We start from the raw sequence: 24,642 nt of genomic DNA, 5'->3' as shown, positions 1-24,642 counted from the left end.
CACTCTGCCTAATTTTCTTTAATAGTATTTCTGTGTTTAGGGCTCCGCTACTATCAGTCTTTTCTTATATTTTGTGGTGGAGAAACACAAAAATACTGCTGCCTAAAATCACAACTCTACATTCGGTGTGCTTTCATTTGCTGGAAGACTGCACAGAAGTAATATTTTAAGGAAGGAAAGGAGACTTAATGAATCCTGAATCCATTCTCCCTGGGGAGGGTTATAACCACACTGTTTGCATTCCCACGGAGAGTGAAGAGATGTCTGTAAGGAGCTCTCCAGGGGCTCAGACCATAAAGCCAAAGTGACAGGGAGATTGAAGCGGGGTCCAGCCTGCGCCAACCCCCGGATGGTGTTGGCAAAGTGGTTAAATAAGTAATAAAGGGAAGGGAATGACTAAAGGGCTAGAAACTGAAAGCTTTAATACAAGGAGAAATAAAAAGGGGTGCACAAGGGCACAACATAAAATATAACCCAAAACGCCTGCTCACAGCTCTAAGAAATAAAGTCCTTGCTCCCTAGAAGTCTGATGTTTGCAGGTAACTCCTTTAAAAGACCCTGAAATGGGGTTGAGCACGCACTTATAAAGTCTTATATAGAAAGGTTCCAGCCAATCACAGACTGTTGTGTAGTCTTTATTTGCATGGTCACTCCCAGTCATTCCCATAGTCCTTTTATTCTCTTTTACTTCTCACCATAGCTTGACTGTATTTTATCTGTCTTGGCTTCTCAGTGTCCAGTGTGCAGTGTTGTTATTTCCTGTGTGGCTGGTTCACAGCCTGTCCCTTCCAGGATGGATAGCTATAACTGTCTGACAGTGAATGAAGCATTGCTGTGGTGAGGCTAAGTGCCAGCAACCAGAAGTGAATGTGTTACTAGAGATGAGCATCACTGGGGCCAAACTCCAGTGCTTTTATCATCCTGACCTGGTCAGTGCATGTCTCTCAGCTGCTTTTCCTCTTATTCTGATATTTGAGTGTCTGTCTTTTCCTTGCAGGTATTTGCATACCGGTAACTGAAAGCATCCTTACTCCTCACATCCCGGCTCTAGAAGGGCCACGCAACAAGAACAGTCATTATGCAAGTAAGGATTTGGGCTGGCACAACCTTGGGAGGCCCCGATCCAAACTGTCACACATAAAAGGTAAGGTCATGTTTGGACTGGACTGCTCTGTTTCTTCATGTCATGACTCATATTATTGCTGTTAAGATACAACAGTGGAAATCAGAAATAGGCAGTAATTTCACATGGAGTTAATGTCTATTGTGAGAATTCACAGCATGACTCAGAAAGTGATGTAATGTCAACCAACAGTTCCTGTGATTGAAACAGCATCTGCTTTCTTCTCTGTATCAGATGTGGACCGACAATCATTTTATCAGTTGTGCAAGACTGCAGACATCCTCTTCTTGTAACAGCCATGTAATTGAACACTTGTAATTCTGCTTACAGTCCTGTAGCAGAATTTCTCCTTACTAAGTCTTACGGCAGGTCTCATGCATTACCTCCTTGAACCTAATTAATATCTTTTCTTGTGTTTGCATCCTTCAAATAGCCACAGGTGGAAATATCACCTCTCTTTTTTCCCGGTTTCATTTGCATAAGTCTGCCCTGAATCTTTCTGCACTTTCATATTTTCCCATCAGATAAAATAATTTGGTTGCTCTTTTTAGGACATGAAGGTGATCCCTGCCTACGGTCATCAGACTGTATCGAGGGACACTGCTGTGCTCGCCATTTCTGGACCAAAATCTGCAAGCCTGTGTTGCATCAGGGGGAGGTGTGCACCAAACAGCGCAAGAAGGGGTCCCATGGACTGGAGATTTTCCAACGATGTGACTGTGCCAAGGGTTTGTCTTGTAAAGTATGGAAAGATGCGACCTCCTCTTCTAAATCAAGACTTCATGTGTGCCAGAAGATCTGAATGAGGATTGGGAAGATAGTATTAAATGACTGTGGCTTTATGTGTTTAATGCATTATGGCATGGTGGAAAAAGGGGACTGCAAATGAAAGTGGAATGACTAAAGTAACAGTTAGAGTATGAGTAGAAATCACACCAAATGCATTTCTTTTTGAGCTAGTGGTAAACACAAGTGTAGCTGGAGTTCACCTACTGCACAGTTCTCCTGTAAATAATTCTACAGTTTGTGGGAAATGCTAGTACGCAAATAAGTAGAGTGGAAATGAATGCCACTTACCTTGCTGTGTTGTCCCATGATGTTTCAGGGGTTCAGTGTTAGAGCTACAGTGAGTCTCCAGTGTGGTAAGGATTTTCTATGGAAATTGTATACGTTGTACTCCTATAGGAAGCAGTGCATGCCAGGAAGACTCATCTGTCAACATATTATTGGCCACATTGCAGGTGTGAGAAATGGAAATAAAGTTACTGTGAATGTTCACATGCGCTGGTTATTCAGGGCTGACACTTCAGCAAGGAAGCACTCCTGCAGGACAAGAGTGCTGTGTTTTGCAGGCCCTTATGAAGAAGGTAAAAACTGACCGTCTCAAAATCTCAAGAGAACAGCAGTTTATCTAAGAGGAGGCATTTAGGCAGGGTTTTGTTTCATATACATGGGTAAATTGAAATGCTTTATGTAGTTCAATGTCATAGTAAGGCACTTAATCACTTGTATTTCCCTCAGTTTACTGCTAATATACATTGGGTTGAACAGATGAAGCAAATAAGTGTGCATGCTGAATCCATTAGTTCTAAATATACTTTCATTGCCTAAGCATTCTTGCATTATAGACATTTCCAAAAGAAGTATCAGTGTTGAAGTGCTTAACATGAAGAGCTTCAAAGTTGTTTCTCTGTTGCTGTTATAATACAATATATATAACACCTCAACATTTGTTAAGCATACTGCTACACACTCAGATTTTTACATTTTATGGCACTCTGCAGCAAGATAACAGATTTGTTCTCAAGACAGCAAAGAAAGAGGAGTTGCAGAATAGGATGTAAGAAGATGGCATGACCACAAATGACTTGTTAAACATCATGTGATGTCACAGCATACCAGCCTCCAGCATGCATTCATCCTGAAACTGATGTCCTCTCCCTCTGGAATGTTCTGCCAGGAATGACAGAAATATACAGACTGTGGAAACAGCTGCCAACCCTACACTGTTTGTGTACTGGTTAGAAAAAGGACAACCTCTGTCCCTTGACTTGTCTCCCAGGTCTTTACAAATTTTTAAAATTTTACTTATTGCAAATATTCCTTTGTATAAACTTTGGTAAAGAGACTGATATTACTTTAAAGAAGTCTGATTCTATAATTGACCTACTGCTAAGTTGTAATTGCCCATTTATAATTACCCATTTTCATGCTCTGTAATACAATAGACTTTTCTGTTTATTCAGTTCTGCACAACATGGGTAGGCCACTATGTATTTTACCACATCACCATTACCTTTTTCCACCAGTGGGATGCTTTAAAGCTTTAATACTTGACTCAGCCTGCCTAATTAGAACACAGACCTCAGCTTCATTGCCCTTACTTTCATAAGAGTCTGATGCAGAAGAGAATTTCACACACCTCTTTCCCTACTGGAAAACAGCTCTTCTTACTACAGCATTTTCCAATGTCTCTGGAACAGGAGTAAGGCTCAGAAATTTCAATATTATAATATTAAATATTATAAAAGTCGAGGAACCAATTTTGCAAGTTTTATTTACTCAGAAGAAGAACTCAATTGCTCTCATTGTCACTACATATAAAAGAAAATGATAACCTAGCATGAGCAGAGGGGTTGCAGAAATGGGGTCCCAGCATTTTTTAGCTCTTCTTATTGGCCTACCTGCCATTTTGCTCTTGCAAAACACAGTTATTTGGGATAATTTATTTACAGGAAATGTTTAATGAGATGTATTTTCTTATAGAGATATTTCTTACACAAAGCTTTGTAGCAAAATATATTTGCAGCCAGTTGACTTTAATGTAGAAAATGTATAATAAGATTATATACATTAAACTTCCTTTCACATTCCTCCCCAAATATTTTACCCATATTCTTTTTCTTACCTGCTGCTTAAGAAGATTAGTTCTTTACAGAAAGACATGCAAACCTATTGGAAAAAAATCTTTTATCTGTGCAAGTAAAAACATCTGATTGTATTTGTGCCTGTGTGTAGGTTGAATTTTGGTAAAAAACATGAAGGTCATCTTAAAATCTCCATACATAGTTTCTACAAAACTTGTTTAGGTGACAACTACCTGTATGCTTCTCCTGGGTTGGTTTACACCTAAACACTCAAGAATACATTTTGAAAATAATGCACCTGGTTGTGTAATGTAAAATCAACCAGGTTAAGTAGGAAAGGTATCCAGACGCATTTCCTGGATAGTGATACATACCAGAGGGACTCATGATGGATAAAGCTGGTATTCAAATTACACAGTATTTTTTTAGAGGCTACAGCATACAAATGCACTCCTGCAAAATCTATAACTAGGAATTCTGAAATGGCAACTTACAGCATTCAGCTCTAATAACATAAAACAATTCATGCGACACAAATGAGAATAGTGTAAGTAAAACCAGCCAAGTTTTGAGCCCAGGAAAACTCCTGCAGAGCACAAGAAATATTGCAAAATAATGGCTGTGGTTATTGAGCAATGGTCTTGATACCCCTGTTAGTTTTTTCTGGTAACCCTTTGCTCCAACAGATGTACATTTGGGGGATGGAGTGGGCTGCAAATCACATAAGTGATTGTATAAAATGAAAAAGGTTTAGCTATTGTCATTTGCAGTATTGGGTTGGTAGGCCCTTTGAAAATTCAAACACTTTTAACATCAACATAATGAATTTGTGAGCATTTTCAGAGCCCAATGACTTCAACAGAGACTGCCAAAGCCTTCAGAGATTTAATCTGGGAACAAAAACAATAGGCACAGGCAGTTCCTTGCACACCACAAATACTGAACCACATAGCTGAACGGAGTAGCATGCAAATAGTTTCGTAAGACTGAACTTTGGTTGCTTAGAAGACAGTCAGTCAATGTTTTGCGGAAATATACATCAGTTTGGGAATAAAAGCTAAATTTGGGGATAATTGCTCTCACTCACTGTGTCACTCATCACGGGAATTAAGAATGAGTTTGGTTCTCTAATGTTTCAGAAATCGGCTGTCATGACACAAGTACACAAGATGTTATTGCTGAACAATTCAAATAATTTTCCTATTAACCTAGAATAGCCTCAGCAATGCAACATCTCTTTGGAAATACTTATTAACTTTCCTAAAAATAATGGATTTTTACTTTATAACTACATATATCTGATTTACAGTATAAATGTGGGTGTGTATCTATTACTGTACTATTTGCTTTGTCTCATGTTGTTTGTAACCTATAGTATTTATGATTTTAAACACTTTTTAAAATGAAAACAATTCCAATAGATTTGCCTGCTTCTATATCAACACTTCGAACAGCATACATCCAGCATCTGACACCTAAACCAGAATTCGCTGAAATTTAAGCCATCTTCTGCGTATTCTGACTTTCCAGCTCATTGTTTCAGCAAAAAAGCCCTCCCCAAAAACCATAAACATCTTGGGCAGAAGCTGAGAATAGACATTCCTAAACTATTCCTTGTCACCAGCCCTCTCTGCTTTCACTTTTGAGCTCTGCATCATCACCCCCACTAGCAAAAGTAAGTGCTGTCAAAGAAAATTTGTATTTTTCATCCCTTCCAGTTTGCTTTCGTTCTAGGAAAGCCATGTAAGAAAGAGATTCTGAAGGTGAAAACCAGCAGAAACTCGTATATATAACAGTGGCTCTAAACTCGGGGTATTAGGAGTTTTGAGATCTATACTCTAGCTTTCAAAAATTTACTTGCTAGGAGAATTATATAATACCAAGACCACGTTTATAAAAAATAAAGAAACCTTGTTCTTTGGATTTCTGTCACATGTTCTGAAAATAACTGCCTACACTGGGGGAGAAAAACCAAACACTTCCTCCTCACCCAGGCAACCTTACCTGCAGTCCCTGACAAAGGGAAAGCAGTTGTTTTAGATTTCTTTTGCTATGGGCGCACTGTACACAAAGGAATCATTAATTTTGTTTTTAAATCACTCTAATAATAAAGTTATGGTTTCTTACCTTGCTCACTTGTCTGAAGTATGACATTTTTATTGCATTAGACAGGAGTGAAGAAACAGAGTTAGCTTCAAGATCTATGCTCCCTCATTTAAATCATAGTGTTTCACTGAGATAAACAGACCTTCAGCTCAAGTGCCTTATCAGCTAATACAGTTTTTCACAATGTTTGGTTGTTGTTTTTAAAAACATACTCACCGCTACCAAAGAATGCTTACAGTACACACATACACAGACCCTGTATCCATTCTTACTATTTGTTCAAGTTCAACTTTACATGACTTCTACGAGTTATTGAGAAGCCTCAGATTTCTGCTGCAGGCCCCTCTCACTGCCAGCTTTACACAGCCCTGCTTGTGGCAAAAATGCAGGAGGTAAGGGGAAAAAGCTGGAAGTGGAAAGGGTGGGAACCAGCCCAAGGCTTGAAACGGTGGGTACAGGGGACAAGCTACCTCAAAATGTAGTTAGATGCTATTGCAAACACTGTGAACATTACTGGTATCCCATACAATAATTAAGAGCAGGGGAAGGGTAAATGCCCTGTCTTTGTTCCTGAGCCACGACCCCACAGTATTGACCCCAAGAGAGGAGGTGTGTTTTAGTGACTCAGGTGCCTCAAAAGCTAAAGCGTTGAGCCTATTTCCCCTGGAAGTAGTATGCATCTTACCTCTCTGTATCCAAATCCCTGTAATTCCAGAGGCTTTGGATTCAGGCACGTTGTTTGGATAACATTGTTGTAGCTCGGAGCCTGTCTATGCCTAGGGTTCCCAGTGAAAGTCTGCGCAGAGGAATAGGCAAAAGCAGGAGACAACTGCTCTTTACAGAGCTCCAGCTGGTCCTGGAGCTGTTATTTTGACTACCACTGATGGGACTGACCCTGATGGATATATAGCATTGGATAGGGCTCGTTGCAAATTTGTTTGTTCTGGCAGCTCCCTGGGTTTTTTTTGGAATTGCTTATTGTTATAGCATGAGTGTCAATTACTTGTTTACAAATGTCTGGTACCAATAAACTCTGCTTTTTGCAGTACCAGCTTGCAGCTTGATTTAGAAGTGGTTTGCTGCCTGCCAACTTCCCGAAGCAGAGGAAATAATCTTTTAGAGTAAACTAAGGTTTTAATAAGCACAGGGGTAGGTTTTGTTTAATTTTTTTTCTTGCCTTTTTAGGAAAAAATATTTAGAAAAAAGAAGAAAATCATAGTTTCAAGGTCTTTGGCAATGTTTGTACTGTAATTCTCCACTGCTGTTAATAAAGTTGGCCGAAGAGTAGTTAACAAATCAGAAATGTATACCAGTGTGGTTGCTATAGTATGGTTGTTCCAATTTTCTATTCCTCATAAGCTAATTATTTCTGAGAGTATCTTATTCAGCAATATTCACTCAAACTTGCAAAATTTTTTTAAAAAATCAACTATTAAACATTCAATCATTCAGTACAATTTTAATTGTAGGGCTCACAAGTATTGTTTCTTTCCTTAGTGACAGTAATTTTTAATGGAGCCATCAAAGTATAGAGATACATTGAAAGTATTGAATGGCACAATGAGTTTTGGAAGAAATTTGTGGGAAATTTTGGAATGAAGCCCACTAATTAACCCAATGACCACCCAAAGCTTTAGAAAAATCCACCTCAGAATTATTTGGGCAATGTCTTTTCCTCAATAACTGAGCAGTTTCCGATATTGCAACAGTGCTTAAAAGAAAATCCTAATGTATGTGTTCTGAAAGGACAGTTAACGCTTCTGTTTCAAAAAACATATACAGTAATTTCACGATTACAAGCCGCACCATTTTAACTAAAATTTTGCTCCCACCCCAGAAATGCAGCTTACACTCAGGGGCAGCTAATATGTGAATAGTTTTCTGACATTTCTAACCCCAGAAGTGCCAGCCAGAGTGCCGAGCCGAGCACCTGCCAGTAAAACCAGGCTTTATGGGATTGTTACAAATTGGTTACTCTGTTTCACAGCGGATGGAGCCGAGCTCAGTGCCGGCAGCATGGGGTGGGGGAAGGCAGCGGACTCCCTCCTTCAGGCAGCGCAACCCGGGGGGATGCAGGGGCTCTCTCCTGTTGGCCCCGTGGCCCGGGTGGAGGCAGGGGGCTCCGTGCTGCCATCCCCGCGGCCCGGGAGGAAGGCAGGGGGCTCCTGTCCTCGCCTGCCACCGCAGGAGCAGGCAGGCTCCCGTCCCCGCCTTCCACAGGAGCGGGGGTGCTCCTTCGCCTCCTGCTGCTGCCGCTGTGGGTGCCAGCGGGCTCTGTGCCCCCCTGCCATCGCGGGGCAGCGCCGGGCGGCAGCCGGCCCCGAGTGGCCATGCCGAGGGGCAGCGCCGAGCTGGGCCATCTGGCCCCGTCGGCAGCCCCGAGAAGGCCAAGCCCTCACAGCCCGAGCCAAGTCAGTAAATACCCCGATCCCGCGATTCTGTTACTATTTGGCAACTTTGTTGCACGTGGGTCCTCGCTGCGAAAGACAGAGCGGCTTATAATTGGGTGCGGCTTGTGTATGAACAAAGAACAAAATGTTGCTGACACCCGGAGATGGGGCTTATAGTCAGTGCGGCTTGTAATTGTGAAATTACTGTAATTCTTCTGTGAAGTTCAGAAGAGGATGATAACTCTCCTTGCCAATGCATCATACTGCTAGCTGGTAATACTGTAAATTTGGAGACCTATGGGATCAAGTTGTGAAAACTTTAATTACTTGAAAACCAGTGCTCTTTATCTTGGAGCTTCCTTCCAATCTGTGGAGATCAATGGTTATGGAGGGAACATTCTCAGGTCAAGGATTAGAAATTCATCAGCATGGCTGTAAATAACTCTGAAGCAAGAGGTCTTCCCTCTGCTACCACATCTTCCAGGGAGAACTCAAAATATATCAAAACCTATGAATGCATCAGATAAATTTTGATTTCTCTGCCTCTCTGGGTTTTTCATTTTGGCAGAGTCAGATGTGAAAATGTCAAAATTAAATTCTCATACTGTCTCCTGACAACAACTGGAATCGCACAATATTAAGTACCATTGCAGTACTTGTTTCCCTGAGATTTGCAGCTCAAAACATAGATCCAAAATGTTCAGAAGCTTTGAAGCAGAATACAGAATTCCTTATGTTTATTCAATTTCAACTCTGAAACATGTTGAGATTCCCATGTTAAAAGCTCTTGTAGAAATGTGTCCTTATGTGATTACAATTGAATACCATATTGTGCAATGCACAAAGTACATACTCAAAAAGCAGAAAAGATCAAATTAAGAAATTTTCTTTCTAAATTTGATGCTGAAAACTAAAAGTCATGCATGACAGTGCAATTATTTAGCACTCAGTTTGTATTGCACAAGGACTATACTAATGATTCAAACCAAAAATAGAGAAGTGTGTTAGTACAACTCACCTGAATGCTAGAGCAACACCAAAACTGTAATACTATATGTAATATAATATAAATATATAAACATATAAATATAGACATGTAGAAATATATATGTAATAACTGATCATCATGCCCCCATCACTAACTAACCATCGTACTGCTGTATACCTGTCAGCATTACAACAACAGGATTTGCCCCATGTAATAATTACTTATTGAAAACACTGGGTTATAAACAGGCAATTCTCATAATGGTGCCATAAACCTGTCCATACAGTTTGTGTGTTGAGTCACTATCATTATTAGTGACAATCTGTCTAAATAGGCAGAGGAAGACACTCTTATGGAGAAATGTTGCTTTGCATGTATTCATTTTAACAAAAGATGAAATTACTTTCCTATAATAAGGGTCAACTTTCCTGGCATTGCCTTTCACATCTGGACAAATAAAAGTTAGAATTCCTGTTTATTCCAGTATATTCTAAGTGCTTCCTTAAATACATCTCTGATATACAAACACTTAGCGTATACAGACACTGATGTAGCAATGATCCAATCGGCAGAAAATCCTACTAGTTGCAGCAGCTGAAGTGCAGCACTTCAGTAGTGTTATCAAGTGTCACAGGTCACCTTTCCTGAAAAATAAAAGCAAACACAAAAAAACCTCAATGCAGAACTGAAAAGACTTCAGTGATCAGAATTAACAACATAACAGGAACAGAAAATAGTTACAGGAAAAGATTAATGGAGGGGAATAAAGAGGTTTGGTTCAAGGGTTAAGCGTTTATTGACTTTTCAGAAAGAAAATTACTGTAAAGATGATGATGATGAAGTGTTATTACCTGATGCAATAATTAAAAATTCTTCATGTTAGAAACAGTAGGTCTTAACACTCATATGCATTATGAGCTACAGTATTTCACCTACTTAGCTTATTTAAACAGTCAAGAATACTCTTCTAAAGCACAGTTCAGACATGATATCAAATAATATTTCCCTCAAAGTCATTTCACTTTGAAATCACTAAGACAGAAGGTGGTTGTCCTAGTTTGGAGGACAGGTGTCTGCTAAGAAAGGCAGGAGCCTCTCTCTGAAAATGGAGAATGTAAACCCCCTCCCTCCAAATTATTATAATTTTGAAATAAAACGGCTCTTAGGCAAAGATATGGGAATTAGGAATAACAGTTCTTTATTAGGGAAATTAAAATAGAAATACAATACTACAAAGAAACAGACCCCAAGCCCTGACAAAGTCAGAGTACAACCTGACACCCGATCAGGCAGGGTATTGATAGCAGTTTGATCAAATGGTGGCTGTAGTCCTTTTGCAGTGACAGATATGATTCAGTTGAAGCAGTGCTCCTGTAGAAGGTGCAGTTTTCCTTCCGGAGGTCCAGTGATGATGTGGAGAAATCCGGTTTTCCTCAGGAGTCCAGTGGAGAAAGGGCTCCCTTAGTGCCCCCCACACCTCTGTTTCATCTTGGTAAGAAATGTTTGGCCCTTCCCCCTGGCTGGAGCAACTTCCAATGGGATGCAGTAATTTAATCAGTCACACAGTGGACCTCAATGGGCCATTAGCAGAAGATGCCTCCCTGGAGGAAGGGTGAGTTGTGAAAAGACAAAGAACAATGCCCTGCCTGGTTTCAGTGGATGGGCCATTAGCAGAACATCTCCCACGGAGATAAGCATCACTGCCCCCACCCTCAACAGATGGTGATAGAATAGACCTTTTATCACACCCTGTATTGTAACCCAAGACAGTGGCTTGTTTCATATTTAAATACGTTTGTCTTGTATCCATTCATTTTTAACTGGATTTTTTTTTTCTGTCTGTATGAAGAAGACACATTAGCCACTCACATTTCATTGCATCTAGGGAAATTGTTGAGGCTGTTTGAAACATTACCAGAAGCTGCCAAAGTGATCAAATCATCTTAATTGACACTTAAATTAGTAACTGTGGAGACACTCAAATACTGTAGTTTAAAGCTCCTCAGAACTAGAACTGGTGGCAAGATCTATGAAAAAGATTTTTTTTACTGCTTGAATTTGAGGCTAAAAAGCAGGTTTTTAATCGGTGATTTTTATTTTTGGACAGCTCTAGATAAAAATTCCTTTTGAGTACTCCATCTAGCTCTGAGGCCTCAGCACAAGGAGCCCATGGACCTGTTGGAGTGAGTCCAGAGGAGGCCATGAAGATGGTCAGAGGGCTGGAGCACTTCTCCTGTTCAGACAGGCTGGGAGAGCTGGAACTGTTTAGCCTGATGAAGAGAAGGCTCTGGAGAGACCTCACAGCACCTTCCAGTACCTAAAGGGGACCTGCAAGAAAGTTGGGGAGGGACTTCTTACAAGGGCATGTAGTAATAGGGCAAGGGGGAATGGCTTTAAGCTGAAAGCGGCAGGTTTATCTTAGATATTAGGAAGAAAGCCCTTCTCATGAGGGTGGTGAAACACTGGAACAGGTTGTCCAGGGAAATTGTGGATGCCCCATCCCTGAAGGTGTTCGAGACCAGGTTGGATGGGGCTTTGAGCAAGCAGGATTCATGGAAGTGTCCCTGCCTGAGGCAGGGGAGTTGGAACTGGATGATCTTTAAAGCCCCTTCCAAGCCAAACAATTTTTTTATTTTATCCTTAAGCAAGTGTTCAATATTGGTGGGGTTTTTTTTGTTTGGGATTTTTTTTTTTTTTGCGAAAACAAACAGATAATCAAACAGAAAATAACCCAAACACAACACTGATATTTCAAAAATTTCCTTACATGATAGGAAGAAATGTGGACTCCATGCCTTCCTGTCTAACTCACAGGAATTGTTTCCAGTTATTAGCAGGGAAATACTAGCAATGAGAAATGGATTGTAACTTCCCTTCTGTTTGATATAAGGATTGGGAAACACATTTTCTGTAGAAAAAGTAGTTTGGACTATCCCTGGGAATTTTACTGGAAAGATTTACCAGAAAACTTCTGTATTATGTATTAACAACAACAATAGCAACAAAAATAACAAAATCAACATAATAGTAACAGTAATAATAATATTTTTCTAGTTTGCTAGATTTTACTACATTTTTAAATTTGTTGTTTTTAAGGCTTAAAAATGTACAGGACTTAATAAAGGTTTAGTCAAAGAGAAGGCCTGGCACAGGAATCCCTTCAGTAAATTTTAGCTGTCTAAAGGTCAAGTGTCATGACAAGATTATACAGACAAGAGACACTGAAAAAATAATTCACCTGCCCCATGTCAGAGCCTGCTTCTGTAGATGAATGCCTGATGCTTGCCTCTGTTTCTCCACAGAGTAAAGGGAGAGCTTCAACAGGGAGTTCATACCATACCTATAGATTCAGATGAATAAGGAACAGAGAATATGGATTGTACCCTTTGTGGAAGGACGGAAAGGTTTATGCAGTATATCCACAGCAGGAAGAGTGGGTTAAATACTGCCTAAGATCAATATTAGAAGATCTATCACTATTTATATTTTAACCTTCCCATATCTCATGCTAGCATGGTGCAGTTTTTGCACCCAGATGATGAATATTTTTCATCATTGCATCTGGTTCTTGATCTGTCTTCAAACTTCTAACAGAGTAGAGTGCTACCCTGACCCTTGAGGGACATCTATCATGCCCTCCTGAACATCCCTCCCTCCTTCTGACTCTAGTGGCTCCCCTCACTAATCATTAAATTTTCAGCCAGAGTTTTGATTCTCATTAACCATTTGTTTCTGGAAGAGACTCCCTGCAGACAACCAGGACACCCCAAGCATCTTTGACATCAGCTGAACCACCAGCATGGCCCTGTTGTTTTGTTTTCACTTATTCCCCCACCAGTCTGCAGCTACCTTTCTGAAGTCTAAACCCTTTGGTGCTGGGACTGAATTTTTATCCTGTATTTGTACAGCACTTAGCACAAGAGCATACAAATTCCAGATAAAGATCTATGAGGATCTCTTCTACCATATATGACTGGAAACACAAATTTCAGATGGGATTATTCTGTTAACAATTCCTAGAGCCACGTGAATACATGGCATTGTCCTGCCTCACACTACAATAATTTTCAAGCTGTGGTCCATGAAATTCCCATGCTGAGAGACATTAAACTAGGAGTATGCCTAGTGTCAGAAAGTTGAAAAAGAATTAGGAATTTTCAAACCAAAAAAGGCATGAAAAGTATTGTAGACAAAAAAAAAAAAAAAAAAAAAAAAAGAAAGGAAATCCTCATACTCTGGATAAATCTGATCTTGTTACAGGCTCTGGGAAGCTGTTCCACCTTTTCAGTGAGAATGTGTATCAAGCTGTGGATATCCTGGAAGACATGTTGCAAACACAAGCAAGCTGATGGCAGTTACTCAGTGTCTTCTCCTGGGGAGGTAGAACTGCTGGTTCTGCATCAGAACATTTCCACGTACAAGAAAAATACTTTAAAGTATCTTGCCATCACACTTGGTATCATGCTAACTGCAGAAACTCTTATTATCTGCTGTTCCCATCCCATGAAAAACATGACTTCACTATATTGGGATTACAAACTGTTCCTAAAGCAATGTGGTAATTTAAATTCCATTTCCCATATGGACAAGGCAAACAATCTGTAGATGGACCTTCCAGCTATTCTTTCTTTTTAATAACTGATGCATGATGGTCATATGCTAAACTCATTTGTCAATCTTATTTTTTTATCTATTGCCTGGAAAATACAGCAACTTAACCCTGGACAGATGGAAGAGAGACTTCAGGGCTGTGAATTAAAAACAGCCTGCTTGGAGAAGTGAGGACAGGTGCTGGCTCTGGCCAGCTAAGCAGGTGGAGGAGTTGATTGTGAGAAGGAAGGGTCCAGACAGATCCACTAATTAGGAGGGTGATAAGAGAAGGGCACCTTGTGTAGCCGGTTTCAAACCCCATATCCTTTCACCTGAAGTACCCTGGTCTGAGTCCAGCCATGACCAAGGCACTCCACCTTGTCCTGATGATGTGCTGGTAAAGGGCTCTGCACACCCGGTGGTCACTGGTCTTGGACCTATTCCCAGAGAAGTCGAGTTCTCAGCTTCGGTCCAACTGGCAGTCTTAGTTTTGCTATAACGAGACCCAAGGTGGAAATAAGCCAGAGAGGTGCATTCCTTCTTTCCTCCTGACAAGAGCCTCTCAAAGGAGCTGCTTGCATGCTGGTGTGGCCATGTGAGCTGAGCTATCAGCTTGAGCCACCCTGGGATGAGAAAATTGACACAACCCAACCATCACACAGCATGTGGGGAGGGGTCTCCTCAGGAAAGGAAGAAGTCATGTACACTTGTGGTTTTATTAGAAAAAAAAAGCCTTAAGGCCCCCGTTTCTATATAATTTTTAAAATATTCAACCTCTTTTAAATGTTTTCAAACACTGACAACATGTTTCTAACAAAAATTGTATCGTTCTACTTGTATTAGTTTAATCCCTCAGAGACCTTTTTGTTGTATTTCAAACACATCTGAGCTAGGAAAACCAAGGACAAATTTTAAAAGTCTGTATTTAGAGACACAAATTGGGAAACAATATTTTGGAAATGGTTTTGATTGGTGAAAGGAAAGGCAGCCACTTCAACAAAATACATAAAAATGGTTTTGGAATATACTAGAAAATAAACAGGGTGAAGAAAGATATTTTTACTACTTAGCTGATCTAAAGCAAGGCATGTTCTTAGCCAGAGTTTAAAAACGCAGATCCAACAATCTAATATACATATTTTGCATTTAATAAAAAAGCCTTAAGCTTTTAAATTACTTTAATCTTATATTTATATATATTATCTTCCATAAAACAATTTCAAGGGATAGATTTCTACTGTGTTTTTTTCTTGTATATGCAGTAAATTGAAATAATATTGTCTTTGAGTGAGATGAGATTTAAAATTATTATAATAATTTAATCAAATTTACAATTCTAGCAAAACAAACTAACTTTCCAGTACTTGTTTCTACAAGGTGAGTGTCTAGCAGAGACAAAACACTTAATTTAGTATTCATAAGTCCTAAAATACCAGTCCTGAAACGGGGGGAATTTTTGATTTGTCTACAGTATCTTCTGATGTTGAATTAAGTGAGACATTCAGAAACATTAACCTTTTAGTAATACTCCTGGCTTTTGAATTTTTAATTAATTTACATTTAATATTTTTTCTTCTGACTGCAGTAATTGTTATACTGCTGTTACAACTCTTGTACCTGTCGTATCTTTAGCAGACATACCTTCAGAATTGCAACTTGAACTTAAATCCTATTGATAAACTTCTAATAACCTGGATATAAAAAGAGTCCATTTACTTTTGTAACACTTATAAATCCTATATATCATGCCACACTTCTTACTCAAGTGCAAGATGCACTCTGCATGCTTTAGAACCTGACCTAGTTTGGGAGAGAAGTTTCTCAAGGGCTCAGTCTGGAGGAAAGGGGGGGGGAATTCCTGGTGCCACAGCCCATTCTCCACCTGTAGCACAATGTGCCAGGGGCTTGGACATCCTCTGTCAAGGGCAATGTGCTCCCCTCAGGCAGGATTTCCTCTGACTCAAGCCACAGAAGCTTTGCAAAAGAAACTGCATGGAGTCAACAACAAGGCACCAGCAGAGAAGCTGCAGAAAAAGCTAAAGTAGGAACTGAAAATATCCTCTCTATTGAGACTAGGCTTAAGCCATTCTTGATGTTTGATCCAAACTTGCTCCAATCTCATCTCAGTCCCTCCAGCTCTGCAGCACTCTCCACTGCTCCACAGCCCTTCTTATCTTCTTCTCTTTCCCTATTGTTTACTACAAATTTCCCCTATTCCTTGTCTTTCTAACCCCTAAACAATATTCTTCTACCAAAGGGAGAATTAACATACCATTTATCATCACAACATAAATAGGTATGTACTTTCACTCTCCCTTCTCCTTTTGTCTGTTCCTATACTACTCTTAAAGGCAGGAAGATTGCCTCTCACCCTTTGTATAGAGTCCAGCAAACTGTGCCTGGTTTTGGTTGGTCCCTCATAAATAACACAATCAGTAAAATCTCTGCAAGAAGAAAAGCAAGAAAACTTCCTCACTAGGTTTTGGATGGTGATGGGATATTTTTTCAAGCTGTACTCTGACAGAAAGTACCATGGTCTCACGAAGTACAAAATTATATTTTTAGTCATTTGACTTAAATGGGAGAGTTGTTTATATTCACAGCACAGGCTATAATTCTTCACTCATGGCCTAATAAAATGCTTCAATTTCCAGAGTTTACCACCTTTTCTCTCTGAATTTCTCTTCACTACTCAGATAGTACAGCTACAATACTTTGTTCCTTGAAAACCTAAAAACTGAAACAACCCAGACTTCATTTGTCCCAAATACCTGCATGTCATTTTTCTACGACATTTTTAAACAGAATAGTTACACCAAGATCCAGATAATCTATGTAACATACTGAGAAATCAGACAGTATGAGAAGAGTGCAGCACTCTGGAAACCTCTGAAACTTGTTTCAACAAAGCTACAAAAATAAACTGACAGCAGTGTTTGCCAGGTTTCCTAATGCTCTTACCCATCAGCTTTCTCAAGAGGCACTTGCGGCTCTTCAGAGCTTCCATTTGCCCCGACCATCGCTGCTGTGCACGGTCCTGCGCCGCAGGAACTGAGACACCCCTTGGGCATGTTCCACTGCAGATCCACTGCTCAGCCACTGTGCCTTGCCTAAGCCAGGACTGAAATGTGCAGCAGAGACCATCTGACTCCTCAGCCTTCTGCCTTCTTGGCTTGCCCTTCCCTGAACCATCCCTCTTGCCCTCCTATGGACACTGTCCCTTTGTTATTACCTGCTATAGCCACAAGCCCTGTGGGTTTTATGCTCTTGGCCGGGCTTCAAGTTCCAGCGCTTCCCTTGCTTCTCACCCTCCACACACTAATCAGAGACTCCCTAGTGGGATCTGGGATGTAGATGTCTGTTTAACTTCTGTCCTCAGCATTTCAAAACCATTAGTCAGGGCCTGGACTGTGGCCATCAGAATACGAGTACTCTAAGGTAAACAGTAACTCCCATATTTTCCTCACCTCCTGCATCTGGAAGACAAATAATGAGTCCCACAGTGTATTGTTTATTCTCATCCCATATTAATTTTAATTATAATGGTGAGCTAATAGCCATTTCCTGGATATTAGGTGGAGCACAGCAAGGTACCACAAAGCATGGAGATGGGTACCTTGAGATGGGAGGATCACTGACTTGTGCCTTCACACACTTCATAATATTCTGAACTTTGTCTCCAATTAGCAATGTTGGTCATTGTCACTCTAACGAGTTACCTGTGACAGTCTGTATGACCTGCAAAACAAAGGCTTGATCCAGACCAACCTGTGGCCAGAGCAAGATTCTCTGAGCTAAACCCCATGAAATCCCCAGGTGATCATGGCTCTACCTGCATTGCTATAAATTCCATCCATGCTGTGAAGTTGCCCAACTGTTAAACTCATCTGCAAGCACCATGCCTTCAGCTCATCACTGTTAATTCATTCAAGCTTCCCTCTTCTTCATTTTAGATAATGTCAGGTTGCTTCTCCCTTGGGTGAGATAACACTGCGCTTACTAATTCCCAGCTTATGGGAAGGACAAAAGACAGTGGGAGCTTGTAGAAGACAGAGAAAACTTGAAAACAATCTACAGTTCTCCTGTCATTCTCAGGCTTGAGACTATTGGGGTCTATGGGTTTGCTTAATTTTTTTGGCCCTTTCCTAAAATGTCCTTAATTTCTCTGATAATTTTCCAAATAATTTCACTTTTATATGTGCAAGTTACAATCCTTTTTCTTCATTTTAACTGTCCCTTTGCTTACCAGTATAAATTGTTATTGAAGATCAGCTTTTAAAATATGCTTACATTTACATTACATAACTTGCATAAAAAAAACCTATAGATTAACAAATTATATTAAAATATAGACTGGTCAAATTACATAAATATCCAAACCAAAGTTTTAGGGTCTCTTATACTCGCATCTGTTCACCTAACAGGCTCACTCACTGTCTTTATCATAATAACAAATCCCGGTCCTTGACAAGTGCCAGTGAGGCTCATGTGCTTTCAAATTGATTTGTTTTCATCAAATGCAACACCTAATCAAATTCTGGTACACATAAATGGTACCCTTCATCATAAAAAATGAAACAAAACAAAAATAAATAAAACAAACAACAAAAAAAGAATACAAAAAAACCCCCCAAAACCCTCCAAACAAAACAGTTAACATGTGGAAATGGAAACAGATGTTTTCCTAACTAGCACAATCAAGAAGACCAATTTACAGAGTAGAAATAGTTATTTGCATGGTCAACAATGATAAAACAGATCATGTATCTTCTGCTACATGTTATAACAAATACCTCATTTTTTGCCTTAGGATAAAGGATAAGGCTCTTACCCAAACAGGCTGGGAAAAGACCAGTGAAGGAATTGTACAAAAGCATTTTTATTTGTTTTATGCCTACATTGTTTTCAATATTGCAATTTTTGTCATTTACTAGTAAAGGCAAAAAAATCCAAAAATTACAAAGGATGAAACCGTATTTTTGACACAATCTATTGCTATTAAAATGGTTATAAATCATAAAAGCACTAGATCTTGATTTGTGTCCATACTACATGCAAAATATTGGCTGTGAATGCAATGGAAATTAATCCTTTCTTGGAATAATATTTTTAATAGACTATGTGTTTATTTGAATCATGATTTGATACTTGAGGGCATCAAATTTTTATGGAAAATCAAAGAAACAAGAAGTAAAAGGAGCAGAGAACTGTAAGTGTATCTAATATTTCAACAAGAGTCAAGATAAAGACTTATGCCTTAAGACTCTATGGTCTAAACTACTGTCACATCTCACTCACTAGATAAAATATTCAATCTCTCCCTGTTCCCAAAGAAGTAGGAACATAAAACCACAGACAAAAACAGTTTTAGTAGGAGAGGTTTGCACAGAGAAAAGTTGTTCCAAAGAGAGGCTTGAATGACAGAAAGAGAGATCCTCGGTGCTTGAGAAATGGAAAGTGGGACACCATCATAAAGATGCCAAGCTATGACAGAGAGAAAATAATAAAATCTGAAAGAAGTTATGGTGGTCAGCAGGGAAGAGTGAGTAAGTGCTCTTTGGAGATGTGCACCCCAAGCCCCTAGAAGTTAACAGGAGATTAAATTCATCTTCGTGTAACTGGAATATCGACCGAAGCCAAATAATTTTGCCCTTAGCTTCAGCGCTGTCAAGATTTCCGCTTACTTCAATGTGTCATAAGCATAGCAATACATTTAGCCTTGGTGCTAAACTGCAGTCCACATGAGAAATGTCATCCAGAATCAAACTTAATACTGAGCTACACTGATTTATGACATGAGTAGATCCAAAATTTTCAGAATCAAACCTTCAGGTCAGAAACAGTGGAGGAATGTGTAATTACTGTAAAGGATCTAAATCACCACTTACGCTAGGAAGCTGGGCTCCTGACAGCACTGGGGGGAGGCTAATCCTTAATTGAAGTCCCCTCCACTCTGCAGGAAGCACCAGCACTGAGGCTTGGCAGCCCCTCTGCCATGTCCTTGGAATACCCTTTGTCCAGGTAAAAGACGTGTAGCAGAGCACTGCACAGATCCTCAGGTTTTACTGAATGCTTTGCTTTTCCTCTTAAGATTACTTTCTCACTCTCTCACAATAAAGTATGAGCATATTAATGAAGAGACCTACGTAAGTTCGTATGAAGAGAACTGCAGTCAGCTCTCAATTACACAGCTTGAGTGTTACATAGTTTGTACATGCAGCACAGAACAGCTCTGGCACAAGTGTTTCATTGAATTTGCTTCCCTAAGGAGCAGATTCACTTTCCCTCTCTACTCCTCACAAACGGATGTAGTAATGAAATAAGCTATCATAGGCCAGAAAATGCAGATGTGCTGCTCTGCGTGCTGTTGACACCCAACGCCGCGTCCAGCGAGGGTGAAGCCAGAAATGTCCACCACACCCAAAATGCCTCTGAAGAATCAGACATGCATGCCCTTCCTTTTTTAGATAAAAAACCCTAAGAATTATAGGTTTTATTAACTGCTTTCTCCATTTTTTCCCTTCTTGCTAGTCAGCCCATTTACCTGAATGAAGGCCCCACTGAGTACTACTTCTAATGAAAAACTTCTGAGAGACACTTCACATTTTTTCCAAGAATCATACTTGGACTACTGCATGGTCCATCTTCTGTGTCACACACTGCTCATCTTAGAGTACAGCAAAAAGCAATAACAGTTGTGTGGAAAGGAATGCTAGAAGAATAATAAGAGAAGAAGTGATTTTCAATAAGTAAAATAAACAATTTCTCGAAGTCCTGCCACTCCTCTTTGCTCCCTCTCCCTCCCTACCTGCTTCTATCTCATGCACAAACACTGTACTTTGGATAAGTTACAAAGTTTTGCACAGAATGAAGAGCAGTTATTTTTACTGACAGTGCTATATGAAGCCAGTAACTAGGAGTAACTGGGGCCAGGTCCTTTGGGAAAAAGGTCAGCAGAATTCTGAGGTATTTTTTCTGTCAGCACTAAGCAATCCACAGGGAGTCAAAATTTATCATTATACTGGACTCATGCTTGAACCTATCAACTTTTTCTTCCAGGAACTTTGCTCCATATAAAAATATAGGCTAAATATATTCTTACATGCTGAAATGTTTGGCTTTTGTTTTTGCCACAGGCATTCAAATATAGTTATAAAACAATGAACACAAGGAAGTATATATGGACAAACCAGAAAGAGTGCTTAAGGCATAAATCTATGGTCTAACGAGAAAAGTTTTCTTTAACCATGTGTAACAGATTATAAACCTTATTTTACTGAGAAATTGTATTTACTTATTTGATGTTTGCATGCAATATTATAAAATTAATCTAATTAATCTAGATTAATCTAATTAATCTACTTTCTTTATAAAAGAAATGTAATTTTCAATCATATGATTCTGTGAAAACATTTTATGGAGACACATGGAACAAAAAACCAAAAAAACCCAAAACTTTGTGCATAATTGCACATAGTCAAAAACCTACAAATTGCATGTGGGACTTCATTGCTAATAAAATAATGTGACAATAATGCTAGTCTGTGCTTCCCTTCCCACAGAAGAGCTGCAGAAAATGCAAAATCTGACCTTTTCCCAAAACACTCAGAAAACCACCTCAACAACTCTGTGCTGGGCTAGAATTAATTTTCTTCACAGTGGCTGGTAAGGAACCGTGTTCTGGATTTGTGCTGAACATGGAGTTGATAACATGAAGATGTTTTTGTCATTGCTGGGCAGGGCTTCCACAGAGCCAAGGCCTTTTAGCACTGCCACGCTGGCAAGGGGACTGGGAGTGCTTGGGAGGCTGGGAGGAGACACAACCAGGACACGTGTCCCAAACTGACCAGAGGGATATTCCAGACCATGTGAGATCATGCTCAGTATATGATGTGGGAGGAAGAAATAGAAAGGGAGGTGCGTTTAGAATGATGGCGTTTGTCTTCCCAACTAAGTGCTGCATGGAATGGGGCCCTGCTCTCCTGGAGATGGTGGAACACCTGCCTGCCCATGGGAAGCACTGAATTAATTCCTTATTTTGCTTTGCCTGTGTGTGCCTTTTGCTTTCCCTGTTAAACTGTTTTTATCTCAACCCACAAGGTTATGACCTTTTACCTTTCCAGTTGTCTCCCTGATCCCACTGGTGGGAGAGTGAGCTAGCGGCTGTGTGGGGTAAAACCACCAGAAATCCATGCATTCCCATGGCATAAGGCAACCAGTTCCCCTGTGTACATCTTACCCTCAAATTCACTCTGTAATTCTTTTTTTTTCCCAAAAATGATAAAAACTTCAGACTAGAGAAGAGGAGACTAAGGGAGACCTCATTTTGGTTTTTACTGTCCTCAAAAGGGTAGACAGGCGCTGATACCTTTACTCTTGTGACCAGTGACAAGACTTGAGGGAATGGCATGAAGCTGAACCACGAGAGCTTTAGGCTGGATAACAGGAAAAGATTCTCCACACAGAGGGTGGTTGGGCACTGGAACAGGCTCCTCAGGGAAGTGGTCACAGCACCAGCCTGACAGAGCACAAGAAGCATTTGGACAATGCTCTCAGGCTCATGGTGTGACTCATGGGGTGTCCCATGCAGGGCCAGGAGCTGGACTCCATAAGCCTCATGGGTCCCTTCTAACTCAACTTATTCTTTGATTCATTGACTGAGTAGCTAGAAACACACAAACTCAAGGATAGCTAATACATCCTCTTCCATTTTAAAACCAAATCAATAGCCACAAACCTTCTCAGGTTCTCAAGCACTTGCTCTAAGCCACGGGCCAGTCATGTACTTTTAGTTCGGCATCAGTCCAGCAAAGCACTTACACATGCACTTAACTTTGAGCATATGAGCAGTCCCATGGATTTCAGTGGGACTTCTCCCAAGCTTGATGTTAAGTGAGGGCAAAAGTGACTTACCTGGACCAGTGCCATAAACTGGAAAGCCCATATTGCTGACACTGAATATTTTCATGCATGAAATGCCTGTCCCGTTTTGTGGGAATGGATACTTAGATAATGTTAATAATCACAAGAACCTCTGTTATTTCAGGTACAGGAGGGAATGGAAGATTTTTTGGATAGAAAAGAAAACAAACATCCATCCAAACTGGTACAACCACTATTGGGTGTTGCATCTGTGTTTCCTAGGACAACAAAAATAATATTATTGTGTTTCCACAGCAACAGAAACATGCATGCCATGATGCAAAATACATTCACAATACGCAAAGGAAAAAAATGTCTTATAACAGATGAAAGATCTCTATCCAGCTCAAGGGCAGTTTTTCCTCCCAGTATCCTGCAAAAAATAAAATCAATATAGAATTTACAATTTTCTGTTTCTGTGCTGTGCACTGACACAGATCTACTGTGCATTCATGTAGCAACACAGATTTTTTGGGTGCTGACCCCAACAGGTGCTTTAATTTGTATGGTTAATCAAGGACATCAGCCAGAAACTCTCTTCTTCTTCTGTTTCCAGATGTAGATTGGAAATGCTTTTCTGACTCATTCGTTATTTTTAATTTTATAAGAGTGGAACCCCATAGAATGGAAAAATAAATAGCACTATGAGCAAAAAATGAAGTTTGAAACTGTAGGCGCAGTGATGACTGACTGGGTCTTGGCTGTCAGACTTAGCCCTAGAGGATTCAGCACTGCTCAGGTACAGACCAGCACTGTGATACACGCACACACAACCAGCAAGGGGCAAGGGGTGCAGCACGCACCAGGTTTTCCAAGAATCAATCCCCTGTGGTGTGCAATAGACTCAGTCCTGAGCTAGATTTGTTGGTCTCATTAGAACAACCTTACAGGGAAGATTTACCTGCACAAAGGCTATGCCGTGCATATGCAATAACTCCTAAACACATCATATACACAAAGGCTGCTGTTCATATCCCATGTTCCACAGAAACCCACACTTCTCTTCAGAATGACTCTGGCAGACATACAAAATCTTTATCCATCACCCATGAAAAACCACAACCAAAACTGTCACTCAATCCTTAGCAGAAGTGCCTGTAACTGAAAGGTATGGGGATGAAGTAAGTGATTTTCCCTACAAAACCATCTTTCTGATCATGCATGATGACTCACTGTTACTCTAAAATCTGTGAAGAAAAGGAGACATTATTTTCATTACTACAAGGCTACCCACAGTTGAACCCATGCACCTAAAGGATATTATCAAGTGTGAATGGGATATAACTGAACCAAACTTATTTTTACTTTCAAAAAGCCATAACCAGTATCTTCTAGAAGTAAATTCCTCATAGCTCTGTTCCTGATTTTACTATGAAATGTCAGCCTCAGGTTACAGCAAAACTGAAACAGAACTGTGGGACAACGTAGCAAAGGTTGGCTGGCTGAACTATATAATTATTTCATTTTTGATGAGAAAAGAGTGATCAGGGTCACACATACAAGTATTTACAAGTGCAAACCATTATCCTAAGAACTCCAGGATTTAGCTAGGGAAAAATACATATACTGGAATGAACACTGACAAGTAAAATATTTAATCCCTAAAGTTTTATTTCCCCTTAACATAAAATAATATTACTTTGAATGGTCCATAAA

The 24,642-nt window shown here is 39.9% G+C and overlaps 1 protein-coding gene across 2 annotated transcripts in view; it reads left to right on the top strand.

The window, feature by feature from the left end:
- Window positions 1–6,125, top strand: part of DKK2 (dickkopf WNT signaling pathway inhibitor 2) — a 64,348-nt gene extending 58,223 nt beyond the window's left edge. For both annotated transcript variants that reach the window (XM_033061314.1, XM_033061313.1), the window contains 2 exons: window positions 998–1,144; window positions 1,675–6,125. In XM_033061314.1, the coding sequence (XP_032917205.1) occupies window positions 998–1,144; window positions 1,675–1,925 (398 nt within the window). In that variant the 3' untranslated portion in view covers window positions 1,926–6,125. The remainder of the gene's footprint in view (window positions 1–997; window positions 1,145–1,674) is intronic.
- The last annotated feature ends 18,517 nt before the right edge of the window (window positions 6,126–24,642 follow it).

This window comes from Catharus ustulatus, chromosome 5, assembly GCF_009819885.2.
Source record: "Catharus ustulatus isolate bCatUst1 chromosome 5, bCatUst1.pri.v2, whole genome shotgun sequence".
In the NCBI taxonomy this organism is placed as follows: domain Eukaryota; kingdom Metazoa; phylum Chordata; class Aves; order Passeriformes; family Turdidae; genus Catharus; species Catharus ustulatus.
Note: the sequence above shows the minus strand (reverse complement) of the source record. Positions and strands in the feature narration are given on the sequence as shown.